The sequence below is a fragment of the Adiantum capillus-veneris genome, chromosome 23, assembly GCF_014529385.1.
Source record: "Adiantum capillus-veneris isolate H3 chromosome 23, ASM1452938v2, whole genome shotgun sequence".
NCBI lineage: Eukaryota > Viridiplantae > Streptophyta > Polypodiopsida > Polypodiales > Pteridaceae > Adiantum > Adiantum capillus-veneris.
The window spans coordinates 78,567,902-78,590,504 of NC_140953.1; the positions used below are offsets into that span (position 1 = coordinate 78,567,902).

General features: G+C 41.6%; 1 protein-coding gene across 2 annotated transcripts in view; it reads right to left on the reverse strand.

Moving 5' to 3' along the window:
- Positions 1-10,034, reverse strand: part of LOC147428033 (truncated transcription factor CAULIFLOWER D-like) — a 16,647-nt gene extending 6,613 nt beyond the window's left edge. For both annotated transcript variants that reach the window (XM_086497611.1, XM_086497609.1), the window contains exons 1-2: positions 9,897-10,034; positions 9,613-9,802 (exon numbers count right to left, since the gene is read on the reverse strand). In XM_086497611.1, coding sequence (XP_086353737.1) covers positions 9,613-9,794 — 182 coding nt within the window. In that variant the 5' untranslated portion in view covers positions 9,795-9,802; positions 9,897-10,034. The remainder of the gene's footprint in view (positions 1-9,612; positions 9,803-9,896) is intronic.
- Between the last annotated feature and the right edge of the window lie 12,569 nt (positions 10,035-22,603).

Sequence of the window (22,603 nt, forward strand, 5' to 3'; positions counted from 1 at the left end):
CCTCAAACCTCAAAGTCTAGACCATCAGAGAAAATCGAGCACCGTTGAAGACAACTTGACAGATTGTTAAAGGGGACCACACCCTTGCCTGAGAAAACCACATGCTACCTCGAAAGGAGCAACCCATGCCGAGCCCAACCCGAAACATAGCCGCCCTCTGCCCCGCCAAACAAGAGGCAAGAGGGGCGACCTCTCCCACGATTCCAAATAAGAGAGGCTGGTGACGGATCACGGCACGCCTCTGCCCCGCCCTACCGGAGCACTCCCATATGGTCCCCCAAGCCATGGGGCCTTGTAGGATGCATAGCTAGCAGCAATATTTTAAATCTTACACTTCAATTTTGCATTTTAAACTAGATGTTTTGTAAGGTTTCATTTAAAGTGAACCAATGAGTGACGCTTGGAGCCCCTCTCCTTCTTTGAAAAAATTTAAAGTCCGTTTTTAAAATAGTCTATAATTTTATATAGTATAGATGGATAGATAAGGCATTTTTTATTATGTGTGCACTTAATTTCATAATAAACACAACACAAATAACGGCACTCATTAAAAGCTTCTCGCCCCGAAGTGGTCTTATCTTGGATCTGGTGGACTCTCAGGTGAACTGATGAGGAAGTGCAAAAGAGCAACTGAGGTTTTGGAATGGGGGGAAGGAACCAGATACTTTAAGAACTCCATTTCGCATTGGTCCCCTTGGCTCTCTAAAATATTGGGACCGCCGCAAAGCCCCTATTGGATAAAAATGACCAAGAATGTGAATAATAAGGGGCTCGTTCTACTAGAGCAATTCTGGGATGGCAACAATAAGTGTTGGAAAACTGCTGACTCTTTAGCCATCCAATTTCAACTAAATGCTTTGAGATCTTACTAGTCTACAGGGTGATGAAAGAGCTTGATAAAGTGGTGATGCCAATTTGTGAATCCAACTTTGAATGGGACGCTTGGAGATAGCCTGGGAGTAGCCTTTTTTGGAAACCACATTCTAAAGGCATTTACCATGAATTAATGTATGAGGCTAATTGGTGTAGCCCCCTCAATAAATTATGGAAGAGGCACTGAACGGAAAGCGGTGGGAGGGTATCATGGAGAACATTTGGAAGCCAAGGTGGCCTCAATTCATGAAGATATATATGTGGAAAGTGATGTGGGGTGCTCTGCCGACGGGCATAAAGATACAAGAAAGAGGAATCGGGTCCGATCGTTGCTCGGGGTGCAGAATAGCTAGTGAAGACCTAGCCCACCTTTTCATGGGATGCCAAGCAATCAGTGGCATCGCTGGGAAAATACGCAAGTGGATTCAAAGGACATGGAAAATTAAGTTCTTCAAGACTGATCTGTTCCTTGGTAGTAACAGGTTGGGAAGTCTTGTTCTTCTTGTCTGCACTCAAGTAATCAAGTACTACTACTTTCACCATATTTGGCAAGGAACCACTGCGTGTTTGAGGGGGATCTGGTTGTGGCAAGCTTTTGTGAAATCATACAATAGAGCAGAGTAAAGATCCACATGATCAGAGGCAAACAAGTCTCAGAGGACTTGTCTAGAACAATACATGTCATGATGACATCTTGTAATAAGTAAAGCCTAGGAGTAGTTGTGGTTTCTTGTCAAGCAGAAAACTTGTAATCCTTTGACCCTCAAGGCTCGGTCGGAGCTCGAGGTTGGTGTGTATTTCTGATGTTCTTAATACTATCCACTCACAATTATGAGTTTTGAAAAAAAAAACTACTCCCTAGAACTCTGATCCTCCTTTAACTTCAGTAGGCCTTCTTGACTCCTCACCTTGTTGGACTACATAATTAGTCCTTACTAAAAGGTTGGATTTTGGATGAATCTCTGATGGAAAGCTAATGATAATAAAAAATTCTTTTTTTATTATTTCTTTTAGGGCCTTGTGAGAGGGTGTTGGCATCTGTGTACCTCTCTCTTTGAAGAGGGGCATTGAGTATTGTGTCAAACACAATCTTTCTCATCCTCTTTCAGGTTTTTTTTTTTTTCAATTTCTTAAGCTAGTTTCGCACGCGGGAGTTCCATCCTTGCCCTCTCTACTCTAGCTTCATTTTGCCTTCACCCCAGCTCAACAGATTTTTTATGCGTTCGCACAGACATGCATTCGTAGGGTACGTTGTAGACTAACGGACATGTTGCGAGCTTAATACTTTGGTAGTTAGTAAACAACCGCTAAATGACAAAACCAACCTGTGGCCACCTTTCGTTGCGCAGGACGAAAGCACTGATGCCGTAGCTGCCTAATCGGTATCAAAACCAATGCCAAATCGCCAATGCTCGAAGCCGAAGGAGAACACTCAAAAAATCAAGCCAATGCGGTGGAGAGGGTGAATCTAGGGGGGGGTGCACTATGTAATCATGTTAATGTATAATGTGAGTTCAAAAGGAAGGGTTTTAAAATGCAAAAATCTTAGGCAATTTAACAGAGATACATTAAAATAAGGCTTTTTACATTCAATTTTTTAAAAAAATCGTAAAATAAGGGGTCATTTTATTCATTCAGACATGTTAAAAGAGAGATTTTTTTAATATCCCACGAACGCACGTTATATAGGGAGGTACTGAATGGTGAGCCCCCCAAGGGCTGAATGGGAACACATCCGAACACACAACTAGACTACCTCTATTGCTCAAGGTACTCACAAAACCCCAATTAATTAGAAATCACCTTTGAAACTTCACACTTCCTCAAGAAAAACACCGCTTGTACGCAAACCAATGCACACACGCTTATCACAATCACCCCAACTTTTCCCGCTTCCAGCACTTCCACAACTCAACAGCTCTCTCTCTCTCTCTCTCTCTCTCTCTCTCTCTCTCTCTCTCACACACACACACACACACACACACAAACAACCCGGGGGAGGGGAGGGGGGGGACGCACACCACTCACACACACCGGCACCACACACACTAGAGATGAGCAAAAAATAAAGGGGGGAAGGAGGGAGAGACAAGGCCAAAATCGGTAATCACTATCTTCTTCAATAAATAAAAAAGCCATGTACAAACTCCAAATACTTTGCTCTAGGCCGTACCATGGTTGTCACCGCGCTTCATACAGAGGGACACACCCCCCTCTTTAGTATGGAGCCATTTCTTCTTTTTCCAAACTCCAAACACCTCTTCCTTTTCATTTACAAGTAAGGAAGCTCTTACGCAAGCATTTTCCACAACCTCGGTGCTCGCACACAGTCGAGCATTGTCGAATATTTTTTTCGATCATGCTGCCTGAGAGCTCCAATTGCCGATTCCGAAATCCCAACGCTTCTTCACCAACCAATGTCACTATGGCCTCAAAAAACACGTCCAAAAACGGGAAAACCATCCAATCCCTTTTCGTCGTGATTGCTCTCCAGCTTGAACGAGGCGTATCTCGATACCCATGACTCCGATCGACAAGCCGTAAATTTTGGCCATTTCTACACATTGCATGCAAGCTTCAAAAACTTGCGCAAAGAAAAATAAAAAATATGTCGGCATGCCTACCGAGACAAACAAAATATCTCAGAATTGCTCCCTAGTGAAACTACAACTGCTCATAACTTGGTCGTTCAAACCTGGGTTGCCATTCCAAAAGGACTGATGTGCACCATAAATCTAGAACTTTAGGCCCATGCATTCACTTCAACTTTGATCATCCATCTACAACTTTCCAATCCCGTAAGGATTTGCAAATCACTTCAAGCATCAAGCTGCCATAACTTTCACATTGTAACTTCAATTGAGGAGCCGTTTGGACCAACACGTAGACTGTACTGAGGGCCACCTTTGGGGCTTTGGTTAAATATCGGCTTGCTAGGCCGCATGTAGGTGGACATGACTAGCCCAGCCGGTCACGTCTCTTTTTGGGGGGGGGCAACACACAATTTAAAATTATGTATAGCATGTGCCACTGCATGTGCAGATGCACGCATGTAGTGCAGTGGTTAGGGTAGTGCCTTTGAGATGCGAGGTCGGGGGTTCGAGAATGCGTCTGAGCTCCGCATGTTGACTTTTTGGTCAAAGGTCACCTAACAATTACATTCGACGGTAAACGACATGCCTTGCTTTGCCACGAGGGCAAGCAAGCCGAAATATAACCAAAACCCACCTTTGGCAAGCCCATTTTTACACTTTGCACACCTTGACCACTTGTCCCGTTTGAATGACATCCAAGGACGATAATAAAATCTCTCTCTCTCTCTCTCTCTCTCTCTCTCTCTCTCTCTCTCTCTCACACACACACACACACACGCACACACACACACAAAAGACAAACAAATAAATAAATAAATGAAAATACAAAGATGGGGCTTGCACCCTTTAAATTATATCAAATTTGGCCATAAGACAATACATTTAAGAAATACGTGAAAAATCATGAAAATAAACAATGAGATCATAATGATAAAACACTCATACAACCACAAGTTATAGCCATAATAAGATACAATAAATCATGAAAAGTATTGTGGAAGCCACTAGATGTGTGAAACCTACACAAATGTCAAAAACTCTGTCCGCTTTTGGTAGTGTAGCAAAACTATGTAGTTCAATTTTAGAAACCAAAAGGATAACATGTATCTATTGTAAAAATGATCCTAGAGGAGCCACTGTGACTCCACATCATCATACGCATCCACTCCATCATCTCTCCGTGTGGTACACTAACGTAGGATGTAGATCTCCTATCATACCACAAGTAGTTAGAAGAATTATGTCCAATATGAAGGCTAAGGAAAGATACCAAGATAAAGATCTCTCTAACCATACCAACTTTTCCAAGCTGTCACTAAATTGGCACTTATAATGTGCAAAAATTACGTAAAGTCAAGTGTTGTTGCTCTCTCTCTCCCCTCATTTGTTCCATATTCAAGTGCTATTGCTCTCTCTCTCTCTCTCTCTCTCTCTCTCTCTCTCTCTCTCTCTCTCAATTGTTCAATATTCAAGAATCAAATCTTAGATCTGTCTCACTTGCTTCATTATCCATGGTATTACGAGCCACTCTCTCTTCTTAAGCTGATTCAAGTGGGAGGAGGAGATTTGATGTACATGCATGGTCCTCATGAACGAGATGAAATTTACCTGACAACGTACATGTAGGTGGAAATGGAAGGGCGTGTTGTTGCGAACTTTGACCTTCCAAGAAAATTGATGGTACCAACGAGGTAAGAGTACTATTATTGTACTAGGATGGCCACATATCAAAGGTTTACACACTTCTAAGTTGAGAAGACAATGAGCTTCTCAAGAAGCTTGTGGTCTTTGAGGTCCCAAGGAAGTAGTGATGATTTTACATTAGTTCCATTAATTACCATCGTGAGGCCATCAGCACCACTTGCACCAATGGAGTCGGAGGAAGGCACCGATGAGGACTTCACTCCTCAAGTAGAAATATCACCTGCTTTTGCATCAACCCCTTCCTAAGTGATTGGCCCCACCATTAAACTGCTCTAAATGAGATATGGAATTTGTAATTGAAGAAGTGGGTATTTCAATGTCTTTGACTCTTCTTCCATGCTCAACAAGCCTTTCATCTGGCTAAGTGACTAATCAATTGATGTCATTCTCTTATGCTATATGATTTTTGTCTCTATGTAATCATTAGTCAATAATAATCATTGATAATGACTAGGACACATTTCAAATCTTATTAGTCCCATTCATCCCAATTTTCTTGATATATAGAAGGCGATTATAGAGAAAGTAGTAGATACAACAAATGATCCATTTGGAAACATGTCGTCTCTCTCCTTATCCATGGATGTAGGAGCAACACTCGTGGGGAGTCTGCGCGTGGAAGTGAATCCATGAAAGTGAGTGTATAATGCATTGCCTTGATGCACATTAATCTCTTTAAGCATAGTCACCCATGCACATGGATCCACATGTATTCTGTCCAAAATGTTGTAAAATTCATAAGCATAAGATAAAACTAATCATGACTCCACTATGTGTAAAGACTAGTGACTTTCCTTCATAATAAAGAATGTGTCTAGTTTCTCATCTTCCAAATTCTATAACTCCTTTTTGTTCAGTCTTGTTGCATTTAGGATGTATGATACATGTTAATTTCTCAAGATTACAATACATCCTTTTCCTATTCAATAATTTTTCCTTAAATGATACCTTTATGTAGATAAAAATTTGAGTCCTCTTTGCACAAGCTTTATCATAAGGCCAACCTTCACAAAGTCAAGGCCTCATTAGTAAAGCAGGGTAGAATTTGTGAAGTCACCTAAAACGCAGAGGTATCATACGGGTTAATTAGGTAAGACATTTTTTCACACCAAAATAGCAAACAAGAAGCAAGATATGGAGGCTCATGCACCAAGATCCTAAGTCCGATTTAAACCGCTCATGATGAATTTAAAAGACACCATCATATATGAAAACTTCGGATTGAACCTAGCTATGTTTCACATTGATGAGTAAAATTTCTTGATATACTAAAGACTTCACTACAATTTTGGAAAATTGAAATCCTTTCATACTAAAATGTAGAAGTGAAGGGTGGTAGCATAGCAAATAAAAAGCCCTACAACATTGAAAAGACAAAAGTCATCGTACTCTCTATTTAACGAGGTTGCATAACGTGCACACTACATGCAAATGATGCAATGTGTGTGAGCCTTTTGGGGTTGTTAATACAAGCCATAGAGGAGTTATAACAGTAGTCACGTCCTAGTGTTGATCATGTGTCCTTGAAGTGGGGCTTGAAATACATCACTCCACATCAATTGCATTGTCCCACGTCAATATAATCTTCAATTACATTGAATATTAAAATTGAAGATTACAAAACTCAAAAGTATATGAAAATTGGATAGTAGATCTTAAGGTAAAGACCCACGCTATCCAAATTTCATTTACTTACAAGTTTTGTAATCACTTCCTTCAAGTTTGTAAAAATCTCTTTCCTAAAGATGCAAGCTTCAATTTAAGGCTTCTCAAAAAAGAAAACTCAAACTTTTCATTAGTTTCATTGTATAGCTTTTTGGCTTGTGAAAGGCCATAGGGTTCATTGTGCAATGTTGTTGCAACACTGAGGCCGTTGGATTCTTTGGTTGGATGATCAGCGCCACATGGCAAGGGTCTTTGTAAAATAACTTTGTTGTCCCTTTTGTTTCCTTACATCACCATCTTAAGAACAAGTGTCCCGAAGGGATTCAAAAGTCTTGTGAATAGAAAGCTCAACCTTTGGTATAGAAAGCTATTCTCCAAGGCATCATTTACTTCGTCTGCATGCTTGAAAATGACTTTAGAGATCAAAACAATAAACAAAATATTCATAGGAGTTTGATCTTATGATGCAGTCTTCGAGAAAGTCTTTTTGACTAAGCGGCAAGATTCCTCCTTATACAAATACAAAATGAAAATACTAGTAAAAATTTTTAAATTTGCAAAATATTCAAACTATTTTCTAGTATATTTTATCCGGTCTTTTCTCCTTTGCCATCCTTTGCAACCGGCTAATTTTGATTTTCAATTGGCTTAAGCCTTAAGCGAAGACACACCTTTCTCAAACACTGAAGTATTGATAAACGATTCTCTCATTTGAAGATTTCAAAGAAAAATCACTTCACTAAATTGTTTAATTATTTTCTATGCTTATTTGAAAGCATTAAAATATTCTTTTGTTTTGATTTTTAATGCGTCTTTTTATTTTACTTCCTGTTTGTTTTATTTTTGTTTCAAAATACTGATGTGCAATGTGCACCATTTACCTTATTATTAGGGTCCCTTCATAATATATAAGCCATTTGAGAGTAGCGAATACCGACTAGAAGAAAATTAAAAAATGGCCTGATTTAAACTTATCTAAAATGTTATTTAAATTTTATAATATTAAATGGATCTTTTCATTTCACCTATATATAGACAATACAATTTTATATTAAAACAATACAACTGCAACACTGATTAAAACCTTTCGATAAATCTTTCCTCCCCCCTTACCTTCAACAGGCCATCGTGAGTCTTCACCTTGTTAAAAAATTTATAGGGATAGTTCATTAGAACTTCCTACTCATTGTTCACCAAAAATCTATTAACTATTATAAGCCACTTGCTAACATTTGTTTTTTTACCTTTGACATCAAAATTTACATTTATAAAAACATGTAAACTTTCTCATGGTTTAGTTGAAATATTCCAAAAAAACTGTAAAGGTGTAAAAAAGTACATGCATTGTTGCCCAAAATTTTAAATTTGATATCAAGTTTTCTTTAGTAACATTGTCCCTTTCCTTATAGTGGGGGAATAAGGATGAAGAACTCCATTAGACTTTTCTTTAATAATATTTTCCCTTTCCTTTTTATTGAAGATTCTTTAATAATATTGTCCCTCTACTTATAGTGAGGAAACGAGGATGAAACTCCACTTCTGGAAAATCCAAAATCTTTTATGTGAATCTCAAAACGTAGCAAGGCTTGCCTGTTACCTAGAGGCTTGTCAATCTCCTTGAAATTCACCCAAGCTTTCACTCCCTATAATCACCTTGTTAAATTCTATTTCTCAATTTCTTGAACTTTCACCCATCATTTCTTCTCCTTGGTATTTTCTTGCATTATGGATATAAACCAAAGGTCTCTACATATTTGGATTTACTATACAATTTCCTTTATACACTAAATACATGACTAGATTCTATAGTCTCATGACTACACTCTAGAGTCCTAGTACCATAAATAAAGCATGACTAGATTCTATAGTCTCATGACTACACTCTAGAGTCCTAGTACCATAAATACATGACTAGATTCTATAGTCTCATGACTACACTCTAGAGTCCTAGTACCATAAATAAAGCATGAGACAAGAGTCCTTTCTAAGGTGGCGGTCATGTGAGGTAGGTTATCAATTACATCTTAGAATAACTCTTTACCTTCTACATAGTCATCGACGGTGATAAATGACGAGGTGTTTTCTGTTGCAACACCCCTATCCGAACCGGTTATTGGTCACTATATACATTCAGCAGGTGGTTAATCACTAGTATCTACCCACATCCGAGTCTGCTTATTGCAAGGGCAATAGTACTTAGCCAAATCCAAACAAACTCTCGTGCCCCCGATTGCACGAGTCTAATGCTAACAAACATGCACGAGTACCTGCTTGACCAATCAATGTGTACTCTTACAAAAAAATTGTTTAGGCATGATAAAAAAAAGTGATGGGTTCTCCATCCACGAGCCAACCACCAAGATTAATAACATTAGTATGTCGTCACAAGAGCACTAACTATTTGTCTCCTTTGTAACTAAGAAAGTCTAATTGCAGCTATGTCATTTTGTTATGTGGCACCGGTTACATGAAACGCACCCATGTAACCACATCAATAAGTGCCCTGATTAAAGACTACCTACTTTGTGGTAAGGTTATAAGCGTGGGCTACATCGCTAGTGACAAGTAGCAAAGGTGGTCATGAGTCAAGACTGTAAGCTCAGATCTCTAAACCCCGGCATGATCCTTCATAACAGAATAACATATGCAGTACGGGAACAAGCTCAGCATAGGGATCCATAGTACCCGCTCAAGATGGGCCTGAAACTGCAGTGCTATGGCGACAGTTAACAATTTTGGGAGGGGAGGGGAGGGGAGGGGAGGGGAGGCTGCTGACCTGGGGTTGGCGAACTGGAAGAGCTTGCCCTTGCTGGAGAAGATGATGACGCCCACCTCTGCGTCGCACAGCACCGCCAAATCGTGCGCCTTCTTTAGCAAGCCACCCCTCCGCTTTGAGAACGTCACCTGCCGGGTCGCCGCATTCTCGATCCGCTTGATCTTGATCTTCCTCCTCGCCATCGAGGCACCTGCACAACACAAGCACCACTGAGCCGTTAGCCATGAGTAGTGCCAGCCACCTCCCTCTGCAAGCTTCTGCAATGAAACCCTCAGAAGACGTACGAGCTGCAAGCCTCAGCAAACGGGATTAAAGGGTAAAACCCTGCTGAAGGAATACGCTACAGTTTGGAATTGTCCTCGCCTCCCGACCGCCTCAAAATGACTATGGTTGAGTTGTGCTTGAGAGAGATAGTACGCGTGTCGTGCCCACCACCATTGCCCATTCGTAAATATAAGGTGAAAGCTGAAAAAGATCAAAAGAAGTGCTTTGAATTTGTCTTTTTTTTTTTTTTTTTTTGGGGGGGGGGGGGGGGGGGGGGTGTTTTGGGTTCGGGACTAAGTGGCACGGGCATGGGAGGGTGGGATCTACGACGGGAGCATTGTGGGTCGTAGATCTGAGTGACGACGTCGAAAGTAAATTAAGGTATCTTAGATTATTTTTTATTATAAAAAGTAATCTAGGGTATCTTAATTTACTTTCGACGTTCGCCTCTAATTTATATGTTTCAAGTAAATTAGGGTCCCCATGTTTCACAATGCACGCATGGCGTAGTGGTTAGGGTAGGCGCCTCTTATGCGTGAGGTCTCGGGTTCTAACCCGACACCCCAAAATGGGGGTACCCTAGATTACTTCTGAGATGCGGGTACCTTAGATTACTTTTTACCCTAGATTACAAGTAATCAAGCGTACCCGCATTTGAGATCTACAACCCGCAATGGCTCCCCCGTAGATCCTACCCTCCCATGCCCGTGCCACTTAGTCCTGGGGCGAGGGGGGGGGGGGCTCTGCACTATCTCGCACGGGCATGCTCAAATGGGATCGACGGTTGAGGTGATCTCGGTCGTCAGCTGCACATTTGGTAAATTTCGGGTGTTCGGTAAATTCGGAGAGTAAAGTAAATTTGGGACAGGCTTGTAAATTCGGGTCAATCTGCACCCCATGTCTTGAACCCCCGACCTCCCTACCACGAGCCATGTGCACTAACCATTACGCCCTCATGCGTACGTTGAAATATAGGTGATTCGAGTATGTCATATTGTAAATGTGGACCGATTAGCAAATTCGGAGCAAATTTGTAAATTCGGGGCAACTTCAGATCAGACGGTCCATGATTGACGCGCCCCGCCTTTTCCTCCTCCACCATTGATCCCATTTGACCATGCCCGTGTGATATAGTGATGGGGGGGGGGGGGAGTTGGTTACTCAATAAAAAGTTGGACTCTGCAGAAAGGGAGGGACCTTAAACCACGGAGCTTGCCGTTGGACTCATCCTATGCACATGTAAATATGAGAGAGAAGGTTGTTCGTGAGGTAAACCTACTTTTAAGCTACAGATGTTGCGGACAGAATCTCTCTGCCACATCAAACCGCTTCATTGTAGCAACTTTGTTTTAAGTTCATGTGCAGACGCTTTCAAGAGTATTGTTCACCTCATGATCAAGTGGGATCAAGGATGGAGGCAAAAATTGAGGTGTATGTAGATAGTGGGCCGCTCCTTTGCATGATCCATCGTTACAAAATTGCTTCGTATATACAAATTAACTTGCATTTACAGTATATGCGACGTAATACCTCAAAGATAGAGAACGAAAGAAATAAGAATGAGCCATGATTCTAGATATTGGCCTATGCACATAGCTTGATAGCTTATTATTATCACAGACAACACTGCGATCGAAGTCACCTCCTCTCCTTAATATAATAGTTATCATAAAAACTAATATCTAATTCTCCCAAATGATTCTCTCATGTTAAACTAATCATTTAATATGGGGAAGTACCAGCGGAGTGAAAGCTAGAATATTGATAAGGCTGCCAGACCGGTCTCTGCAAGGATCCAAAAGAGGAAAAATAGGGATCCAAAGGGGGATATTCTGCAAAAGAGCAATGTGCTTCAATGGGGCTTAAAAGACCTAAGGTTGAGCTCCATTAAGACTTCCATAGGCTAAGGTTCCTAGTTTGTTTATTCAATTGTCAAAAGGCCAATGTAGGGGAAAATTGGATGGTCATGGGAAGACTAAAACATATTCCCATATCCCTATCAAGGAGGGGGAGATCCATGAGAGTAGGGGATGAGAGAGAAACACACACACACACACTCCAAATCTCTCCCTTTACACAAAGGGAATACTAGACACATGTCAGGCTCCTAGGCCAGTTGCCCCCAAGCTTCCCTCAAATCCTATTGGACGGACATAGAGGTGGACCATTGAGAATTAGGCTAGAGTAAATTTAGTCTAGTCAGTTTAAAAATGCTTGATAAAAGAACCAATATAAATTAAGCTCCCTAGAAGACTATTGGACAATCTACCAAGGGGTCCAATGAGAATTCAGCAGCCCAATGGCTTGCCTGATTCCTATAGGCCAGAAGACTAAGAGGTCCAATGACAGTTTAATTGAATTATTTAATTACCTAAAGCTCTCACAAAAGGGGAAAGGGGGACACATGTCACAAGGCTAGCAATTATGCTTCTAATTTGTGATTGGCTAAGCTTTACAGGGGTCAATGGGATGCGAGCATGAGCAAATAGCAAGAGGGGTCGACCAAGATGAGAGAGAAGGCTGCATTTTACTCTAACTCATTGCTACACACACACACACAACTCATGTGTGCAAGAAGAACTCCATCTCCTTCTCCAAACATTGAGAAGTAGAGGCCTACACCAACAACTCTTGGCTATGGAATACAAATCCAACCAAGAGCCAAGCTTAGATGGCATGCTCATCTCCTCTACCATGCTAATTAGTAAGCTAAGATATGCTATTAGAGTGATTATGTGAGGAGAATACTTCTTTCTCGTAAGATACCTCTTCTTCCTCTCAATCTATCCTCATTCTTTGCTAGCTCTCACCATTTTTGAAGGTGTGTGAGGTCTTCGGACTGAGGCTAGGGACACTAGGTGTGTTTTTCAAGCATAATTTGGTGTATGAAGCTTCCATCTTCATAACTAGCTTTATCAAGGAACACAAAGATTGTATTGTACAAAAGTCTCCTTTGATTGGAGAAGCTATAATACAAAGCCTTTATGGAGGGGGGACAGTCTCCATGTAAATCCGTTCCTCAACTGTTGTCAATTGTTCTATTTCTCTCTCTTTTCAAGTATTGTCAATGCCAAATTAGCTAGCTGTAAATTGCTATGTTGATTTCTCAAATTAAGTAATCTATCTATGCTCATTAGAAACTTGTTCTCAATGAAATGCTCACTATGTTATCAATTTTCGCTACACACAAGTTACTAGTGCATTAAATGTTACATTGGTATCAGAGCTATTGGTTTCTCTTTTCTTGCTCAAGAAGAGAGGTCCTCAAGCTTGCTACAAATGGTTGGTGTTATTAATTGCAAAAGAGTAAGTAGAATAGGGATTTTTCATCCTTGAAGCACGCTTGCTTTATGCAGTTAACAGGGACACCGTCGAGAGCTATGGTCTTAATAATGGAGTCCTATGGGGCTTGCCTATGGATTAACCATTATTGAGCTATTAGAAGCTTGTTAGGAACCGGTGCTATCTTGGCTCTGTCGAACCCTCTCTTCTATTCCTTGCAATTAATAATATTCAAGCCACGGGTATAGATGCTTGAGTGCTTATCTTGAAGGTAAAGAGGAGTAGCAACTAGGGCTTGAAGTTCCAAAGTACAAGTAAAAGTCTACACCTAAAATTTGCTAGTATGGCGGACAAAGGAAAAGAGATTCAAATGAATGCTGATAGCTTTGATTTTGCTAATGAAAGAGAAACTAATGATGCCCCTATGCTTGTAAACTATCTTGTTTCTAGGCTTCAACAAGCCCTGGGCAACCCATCCCTCCAAGGTGAAGTGCTACAGTAATTGCGCACCCATGGTATTCTCCAAACTCCCCACCAACAAGAGAGAGTACCTAGGAAGCCTCCTACTGAGACTTCCAAAAGAGGACTCTCTCTGATAAAGGAAGAAGAAGAGGATCCGTATAAAAGGCTCAAAAATCTACTACTCGATGACGCATCTCCTTTCCAAAGAAGAACCCAAGTTTCCACGGTAGAGCCCCCTCCAAGAGAGCGAGAAAGAAGTGATCTCCAGCCACCTCGACAGAGATGGCTTTACGAAGATGGCGGGCAAAACGCTCTCCAACACCCCCTAAACGAAGAAGACAATCGCTTACTTCTCTACACCATAATTCAAAGAGGGACGAGAGAAAATAAGAGAAGAAAAAGACGAGAAAGAGGCCACCCTCTTCTCCATCTTCTTCATCCTCTTTCTCTTTTGAAGAAAGTGATGGTGCAGGCAAGGAGGAACAAGGGAAGAAAAAGGCGAGAAAGAGGTCACCCTCTTCTCCATCCTCCTCATATTCTTCCTCTTCTGAAGAAAGTGATGGTGTAACTCTTGAACCACCTAAAAGAAGAGGCCATAGGAAATCCTATGTTGCCTGGAAGAGGTCGTCCAAGCTCAAAAAGTTCAAAGAGGGAGGGACATCTCTTTCCTTACCTACAATGGCACTTTTGGTGTTGCAGACAAAGTCTTGGCCTTTATCCAACAATTCGATGTGGCATTTGGAGATGAGGGCTTCACGGAGTCCTCTAAGCTACACCATGTAGATATGCATTTTCAAAAGTCCGCTAGGCAATGGTGGTCTAGAACGGTGAATCTCCACGAACATGGAAAACTTTAAGAGCTTCCATTATGAAGCAGTTTTTGGCTACCTATGCCAAAGACAAATTACTCACCGAATGGCGAAGCTTGAAGCTCTCTCCCTAAGAATCTGTTCAAAAATATTTAGACAAGTTTTGGGATTTACATCTCAGAGACAATGTCTTCAAAAATATGGATTTTAGAGAGCAAAAACAACAATTTTGTGCGGGTTTAACTGAGGATATGGTGGAGTAAGTTAACTCCCAAAGGCCTGTTAAGTATGGAGCCTGATTTACCCTTGTAATTTTCTGTGGTAAAAGCGCACATTTGTAAGGCCCCCATTATGAGGAGAAGCCATCATGCGTGAAGGAAAATCACTCACCGGAAACCAAAAATTTTCACGGACAAGAATCAGGGGCAACTTTAAAGGCCTCGGGGGCAGATCAGGCCCCCGAGACTTTTTTTTCGCCGGAATATTCTTTTTCGCCGGAATATCATGGCCGGCTGGCGACTGGAAAGTGGTTGGAAAACAACCGGTCGGTTGGCCGGTTGCCGGTACTCAATGGCCGATGGCCGGTGGTCGGAAGTCAATGGCCGGTGGCCGGTGGCCGAATTCAAAAGCGGACTTGTCTTCTCAAGGGCGGCCACACATGGGCGGATTGGAGGGTCCGATTTGGACTTATTCGCACAAGGGCGGCTACACATGGCTGTCTCTCATAAGAGAGGGCAGCCCTTTTGGCCTATAAAAGGAGGCCATTTCTACACACATTTCAGAGTGTGAAGTTGATGCAACAAGGTGAGTGTGAGGTGGTGAGAGTAAAGCAAGGCGGGAGCTCCATTAAGGGTATAATCCCTTTGTAAACTACTTCTTGTTTTGAAGTACTAAATCCATTGAGTGGCTGCTTTCCCGTGGACGTAGCCCACATTGGGTGAACCACATATATCGTGTGTACTCTCTCTCTCTCTCTCTACTCTATAATCTCTTGTGTGTGAAATCTATCTCTCTCCATTAAGTAATCTACTCAAAAATCTATTTAGCTACGTCTTATTTCCTAACAACTGGTATCAGACCAAGGTTTGCGCGTAGCTAAATTATCTCAAGGAAAGGAATCCTTGAATTGAGTGGGAGTTATGGCGGAGGAAGGGAAGCTCAAGATTGAGAAGTTCAACGGCAAAAACTACCAACATTGGAAGGTGCAGATTGAAGACTATCTCTACCAGAAGGACCTCTATTTGCCACTAGGCGGTCTTGCGAAGAAGCCCGCAACAATGGCAAATGAAGCATGGATTGTCCTTGATCGAAAGGCACTGGGAACAATCCGGTTAAGCTTGGCTTCAACGGTGGCCTTCAATGTTTCAGAGATGAAGACCATGGAGGACTTGATGAAGTCAATTGACGACTTCTACGAGAAACCATCGGCATCCAATAAGGTATTTCTTATGAAGCGCTTGTTCAATCTAAAGATGGCAGAGAATGGTTCAGTTGCAGAACACCTAAATGACTTTAACACAAACATAAGTCAACTTCGATCAGTGAAAATCAATTTCGATGACGAAGTGCGAGCTCTCCTTATACTATCATCTCTACCGGATAGTTGGGACAGCCTTGTGATGGCTGTAAGTAATTCTATCTCTGGCACAAATACTCTTAAGTTTGATGATGTTGTGGGTGTTCTCCTAAGCGAGGAAATGCGAAGGAGAAGCACAATAGAATCATCAAGTGTTGCACTATCAGTGGAAACAAGAGGAAGGCCTAAGGAGAGGTTCAAAAACCAAAAGGGTCGTGATCGCTCAAGGCGGAGCAAGTCACGCACAAAGTCAGCTCTTGAATGTTGGAACTGCGGCAAGAAGGGCCACGTCAAGAAGGATTGCTGGTCCAAGAAGAAGAAGGAGACAGAGTCTCAAGACAACAAGCCAACATCGGAGGCCAATGTGGCAGGTAAAGTAGAGCAAGATGCTCTAATTCTCTCATTAGACAATGTGTCTAATTCCTGGATAGTAGATTCCGGGGCTTCATTCCATGCGACACCACACAAGCAACATTTCCAAGACTACACCAAAGGTAATTTTGGGTATGTATACTTGGGAGATGATGAAGCTTGTGAGATTGTCGGCAAAGGTACAGTTTCTGTCAAAACTGCTAACGAAAATGAATGGAAGCTTAAAGATGTTAGGCATGTTACTTCTCTTCGCAAAAATTTGATCTCTACAGGACAATTGGACGATGAAGGTCACAACATTGCATTCGGAAACAAACGGTGGAAGATCTCAAAGGGATCTTCGGTGGTTGCCAAGGGAGAAAAAGTCGGTACACTTTACTTGTGTACTGTTAGCACGTAACCTTCAGCTTGTGTAGCAACTACAGAAGTTGACAGTGCGGTGTGGCACTATCGACTTGGGCATATGAGTGCCAAAGGAATGCAAATCCTTCAAACAAAGAAGCTTCTACCAGGTTTGAAAGAAGTGGACTTAGAGTTCTGTGAAGATTGTGTTTATGGTCAACAAAAGAGGGTAAAATTTCAAAAATCAGGAAATGAAAGAAAAAATAAAAAACTTGAGTTGGTTCATTCTGATGTTTGGGGTCCTGCAAGTACACCATCACTTGGTGGCTCATTGTACTATGTAACATTCATAGACGATGCGAGTAGAAAAACATGGGTTTATGTCATGAAGAATAAATCCGATGTATTTTCCATATTTCAAAGGTGGAAAGCCTTTGTGGAAAATGAAACAGGTACCAAGGTTAAATGCCTCAGATCCGACAATGGAGGCGAATATTGCAGCCAAGCTTTTGAAAGCTTTTGTGCTAGCAATGGCATTCGGAGGCAAAGGACAACCCCAAGGACACCTCAACAAAATGGGATTTCGGAAAGGATGAACAGGACAATCATGGAACGAGCCCGAAGCATGCGGCTACATGCAGGCCTACCGCTTGAGCTTTGGGCGGAAGCTGTAAGTACGTCTGTGTACTTAATCAATCGGTCACCCTCAACAGAATTGGATGGGGGAGTTCCAGAAGAGGCATGGACAGGTAAACCGGTGAATTATGCATTTCTCAAAGTATTTGGGTGTGAGGCTTTCATGCACATAGATAGAAGCCTAAGATCAAAGCTAGATGCAAAGTCCAAAAAGTGTTTCTTCATTGGCTATGGAGAAGGAGACTTTGGGTATCGCCTATGGAATCCTGAAGATGGTAAAATCTTAAGGAGTAGGGATGTAATTTTTAACGAACAAAATATGTACAAAGATTACTTGGAAAGAAAACAAACAAAAGAAACAGGTGATGAGTACATGGAGCTTGAGGACGGTGAAGACTCAAGGACTGCAAACGGTGACAATGTGCAACAACGTCAACCAAATGAGGAGCCTCAACGTATTCCCCGAAGATCTACAAGAGCAAGTAGACCTCCAGAAAGGTTTGTTCCTTCCTTCAACCATCTCTTGATCTCAGATTCTAGAGAGCCGGAATCATATGAAGAAGCTATGCAACATGAATCCAAAGAAGAATGGACGAAGAGCATGCAAGTGGAGATGGACTCACTACATCGCAAAAAAACATGGTTGAGTTGCCTAAAGGTAAGCGGACACTTCAAAACAAATGGGTGTACAAGCTAAAGGAAGAAGAAGGTGGGAAGAAAAGGTACAAGTCTAGGCTTGCGATAAAAGGTTTTTCTCAAAAGAAAGGTATTGAATTCAATGAAATACTTTCTCCTGTTGTAAAAATGAACTCAATTAGGCTTGTCTTAAGCCTTGTGGCTGCTCATGATATAAATCTCGAGCAAATGGATGTAAATACGGCATTCCCTCACGGTGACTTAGAGGAGGAAATCTACATGCTTCAACCAAAGGGGTATGAAGTAAAAGGTAAGGAGAAAATGGTTTGCAGATTAAAGAAGAGCTTGTATGGTTTAAAGCAAGCATAAAGACAATGGTACTTGAAGTTTGATCGATGGATGTTGGATCATGGATTCACAAGATGCAACTCGGATCACTGCGTCTACACGGAGAATTTGGGAGATGGGAAATTCATCATCCTAATTTTGTATGTTGATGACATGTTGATTGCAAGTGCTAACATGCAGGACATCAAAGACCTAAAAGAGGAGCTGTCCAAATCTTTTTCAATGAAAGATTTAGGTGCTACAAAGAGGATACTTGGTATGAAAATATCAAGGGACAGGACGAAGAAGACAATAAAGCTATCTCAAGAAGATTACATCAAGAAGGTACTAGAAAGGTTTGCAATGCAAAATGCAAAACCAGTTTCTACACCTTTGGCTGGTCATTTTAAACTAACGAAGGATATGTGTCCAAAGACACAAGAGGAGATAGCCTATATGTCTAAAGTTCCACATGCTGCAGCGGTAGGTTCTCTAATGTATGCTATGGTCTGGACAAGGCCAGACATTGCACATGCAGTGGGAGTTGTGAGTAGGTTCATGGACAACCCAGGTAAAGAGCATTGGCAAGCTGTGAAGTGGATACTTAGGTATCTAAAAGGGACAACAACAAATGCTTTGTATTTTGGAGGAACTGATATTTTTCTAGAAGGGTATGCTGATGCAGATATGGCAGGTGACAAAGATACTCGAAGGAGCACTACTGGCTATGTGTTCACGGTTGGAGGCACAGCAGTAAGCTGGGCTTCAAAGATGCAGAAAGTGGTTTCACTTTCTACCACGGAAGCAGAGTATGTAGCAATGACGGAGGCAAGCAAAGAAATTCTGTGGCTTCACAGATTCTTAGAAGAGCTTGGATTCAAACAAGACAATTGTGTCTTGTACAGTGATAGCCAAAGCGCTATCCATCTTGCGAAGAACTCAGCCTTTCATTCAAGGACAAAGCACATTGAGGTGAGATATCACTTCATACGCACTCTTTTGGAAGAGTGACACCTAAAGCTAGGAAAGGTGCATACAAGTGAAAATCCTGCAGACATGTTTACAAAGGTGGTCAACAAGGAGAAGTTGAGCTTTTGCTCATCTTCAATCGGCATTCAAGGATAAGAAGCTAGAATGGAAAGCAGTCATAGGTTTGGTTTGGAGATCAGTCTCCAAGTGGGAGATTGTTAAGTATGGAGCCTGATTTACCCTTGTAATTTTCTATGGTAAAAGCGCACATTTGTAAGGCCCCCATTATGAGGAGAAGCCATCGTGCGTGAAGGAAAATCACTCACCGGAAACAAAAAAATTTCACGGACAAGAATCAGGGGCAACTTTAGAGGCCTCGGGGATGGAGGCCCCCGAGACTTTTTTTTTCGCCAGAATATTCTTTTTCGCCGGAATATTATGGCCGGACGACGGCCAGAAAGTGGTCGGAAAAAACCCGGTCAGTTGGCCGGTGGCCGGTAGTCAATGGCCGATGGCCGGTGGTCGGAAGACAATGGCCGGTGGCCGGTGGTCGGAAGTCAATGGCCGGTGGCCGGTGGCCGAATTCAAAAGCGGACTTGTCTTCTCAAGGGCGGCCACACATGGGCGGATTGGAGGGTCCGATTTGGACTTATTCGCACAAGGGCGGCTACACATGGCTGTCTCTCATAAGAGAGGGCATCCCTTTTGGCCTATAAAAGGAGGCCATTTCTACACACATTTCAGAGTGTGAAGTTGATGCAACAAGGTGAGTGTGAGGTGGTGAGAGTAAAGCAAGGCGCGAGCTCCATTAAGGGTATAATCCCTTTGTAAACTACTTCTTGTTTTGAAGTACTAAAGCCATTGAGTGGTTGCTTTCCCATGGACGTAGCCCACATTGGGTGAACCACGTATATCGTGTGTACTCTCTCTCTCTCTCTCTCTCTCTCTCTCTCTCTCTCTCTCTCTACTCTATAATCTCTTGTGTATGAAATCTATCTCTCTCCATTAAGTAATCTACTCAAAAATCTATTTAGCTACGTCTTATTTCCTAACAAGGCCACGCACCATATCAATGGTCATACACCATACCATGGTGGCTTCACGAATTAGCTTCCGAAGGGGCTAAGAGAAATCTTAAGCCCATGGAAAACAAGGACCGTAACGAGCCTAAGGGGAAAGACAACGTCCAAAAGTCTCCAAAAGGCAATGCCAACAACAACAAAGCTAAGGAGAAGGGAGTTTATAAAGGCAAAAATAAAGCTACAGTGTTATCAAAAAGATAAACATTGTTTCAAGTGCGGGGAGCAAGGGCATGCCTATCGTGCTTGCCCCCACAAGGATACACATAATGAGCCTCCTAGAACTACCTTGGTCAAAATTCAAGAAGAGGATGCTCATCACAAAGGGTCTCCTCTATGCCATGCTTGGGGAAAGGTAAGAGAACATGATGCTTTTATCCTCTTTGACCCTGGTTGTACTCACAATTTCATATCCACAGAGTTGGCCACCAAGCTAGGCATCCAAGCTTATGAGATGGGAGATGTCCTACCTGTCGATGGTGCTTTCAAGGGGCAATAAGCCTCAGTAACTCCCTTAATTGGGAAATTGAGGCTCCATGTCGAAACCTATGTGGAGAAGGAGGATTTCTTTATCTCTCCTCTCAAGCACAAGGATGTAATCCTAGGGGCACCATGGTTTGATCGCATGGCTGCCAATGTTAAATTCCCTGAAAGGGAAATCTACTTTAGGTTCAGGGAAAAAGATATGTACATAGATGCTAAGGAGTTGGGTAGTACCATACCTCTTGTACATAAGCAAGCTTTCAATAAGTCAATAAAGAGTTCTATTTTTGTGTACATGATTTTTGTTAAAGATTCTCAAAATGAACCTAATGCTTTAGCAAAAGAAAATATAAACAATCAAAAGGAATTAGAGTTATCCAATTTTCTCAAGAAGTTCCAAGATGTTTTTATTGACGATATCCCTTGTGAACTACCTCCAAAACGAGGTAATGATGACCATGCAATTGAACTTCTTCCAGGAAGTTCACCGCCTAATAAACCTCCTTATAGAGTTTCCCAAGCTCAACAAGAGGAGATTATGTAGCAAGTGCCTAGCTCATCTCCTTTTTGTTTACTAGTGTTACTAGTGCAAAAGAAGGACAACACATATCGTATGTGTGTCGACTATAGAGCACTAAATAGGATCACTGTCAAGAATATATTTCCCGGTCCATGGGTAGAATACCTATTTGATAAGCTATAAGGGTCGACCTACTTCAGTAGAATTGACCTAAAAAGTGGCTACCATCAAATAAGGATAGTTGATCAAGACATTGTAAAGACTGCATTTCGCACTACGTTTGATCTTTACGAGTACATTGTCACCTTTTTGCTTGACCAATGCACTAGCCACATTTAACCGCTTAATAGAGAATTTATTCACGCCCCATTACTAGAGTGTTCTTTGATGATATAATCATCTACTCTAATTCATAAGACGAACACAAGCAACACGTTCAGGTAATATTTCAAGTTTTATGAGAGAATAAACTTTATATTTATTGAAAGAAAAGTGAATATTTCTTACAAGAGATTCAGTATTTAGGTCACATTATCTCTCAAGATGGCATCCAAATGGATCCATAAAAGCTAGAGGTAATAAAAGGATGGCCTAACCCAAGGAATTTGCATGAACTAAGAAGCTTTATAGGTATGTGTGCATACTATAGACGCTTCATAGAAAAGTTCTCACAAATCGCAGGACCATTACATGATCTAACAAAGAAAACAATTAGGTATATATGGTCCACCAAGGAGAACAATGCTTTCGAAAATCTTAAATAGAAGCTTATCTATCAACCTTGCTTACACTACTGGATCTCTCAAAGCCATTTGAGGTCCAACGCGACGCTTGTGGTGATTGCCTTGAGAGTTGTTTTGCTCCAAGAAGGGCACGCCATAGCTTATGAAAGTCGAAGGCTCAACCCTGTTGAGCCTACATAGTCAAGGTGAAGCTCCACAGGCCTAGAAAGCTTTGAGGGTTGCTATTCCAAAGCAATTCCTTACAAAATTGATGCTGAAGATAAAGTCCTTACGGAATGGAAAAGCTTGAAGATGGCCCCACATGAGTCTATCCAAAAGTATGTGGATAAGTTTTGAGAGTTACATCTCAAAGCCACTGTCTCCAAAAAGATAGAATTTGCGGAACAAAAGCAACAATTTTGTGTTGGCCTATGAGAGGAGATGAGGGAGTATGTCAATTCATAGAGACCTAAAACTATTTGGAGGTCAAACATCATACTATGGTCGCTTTG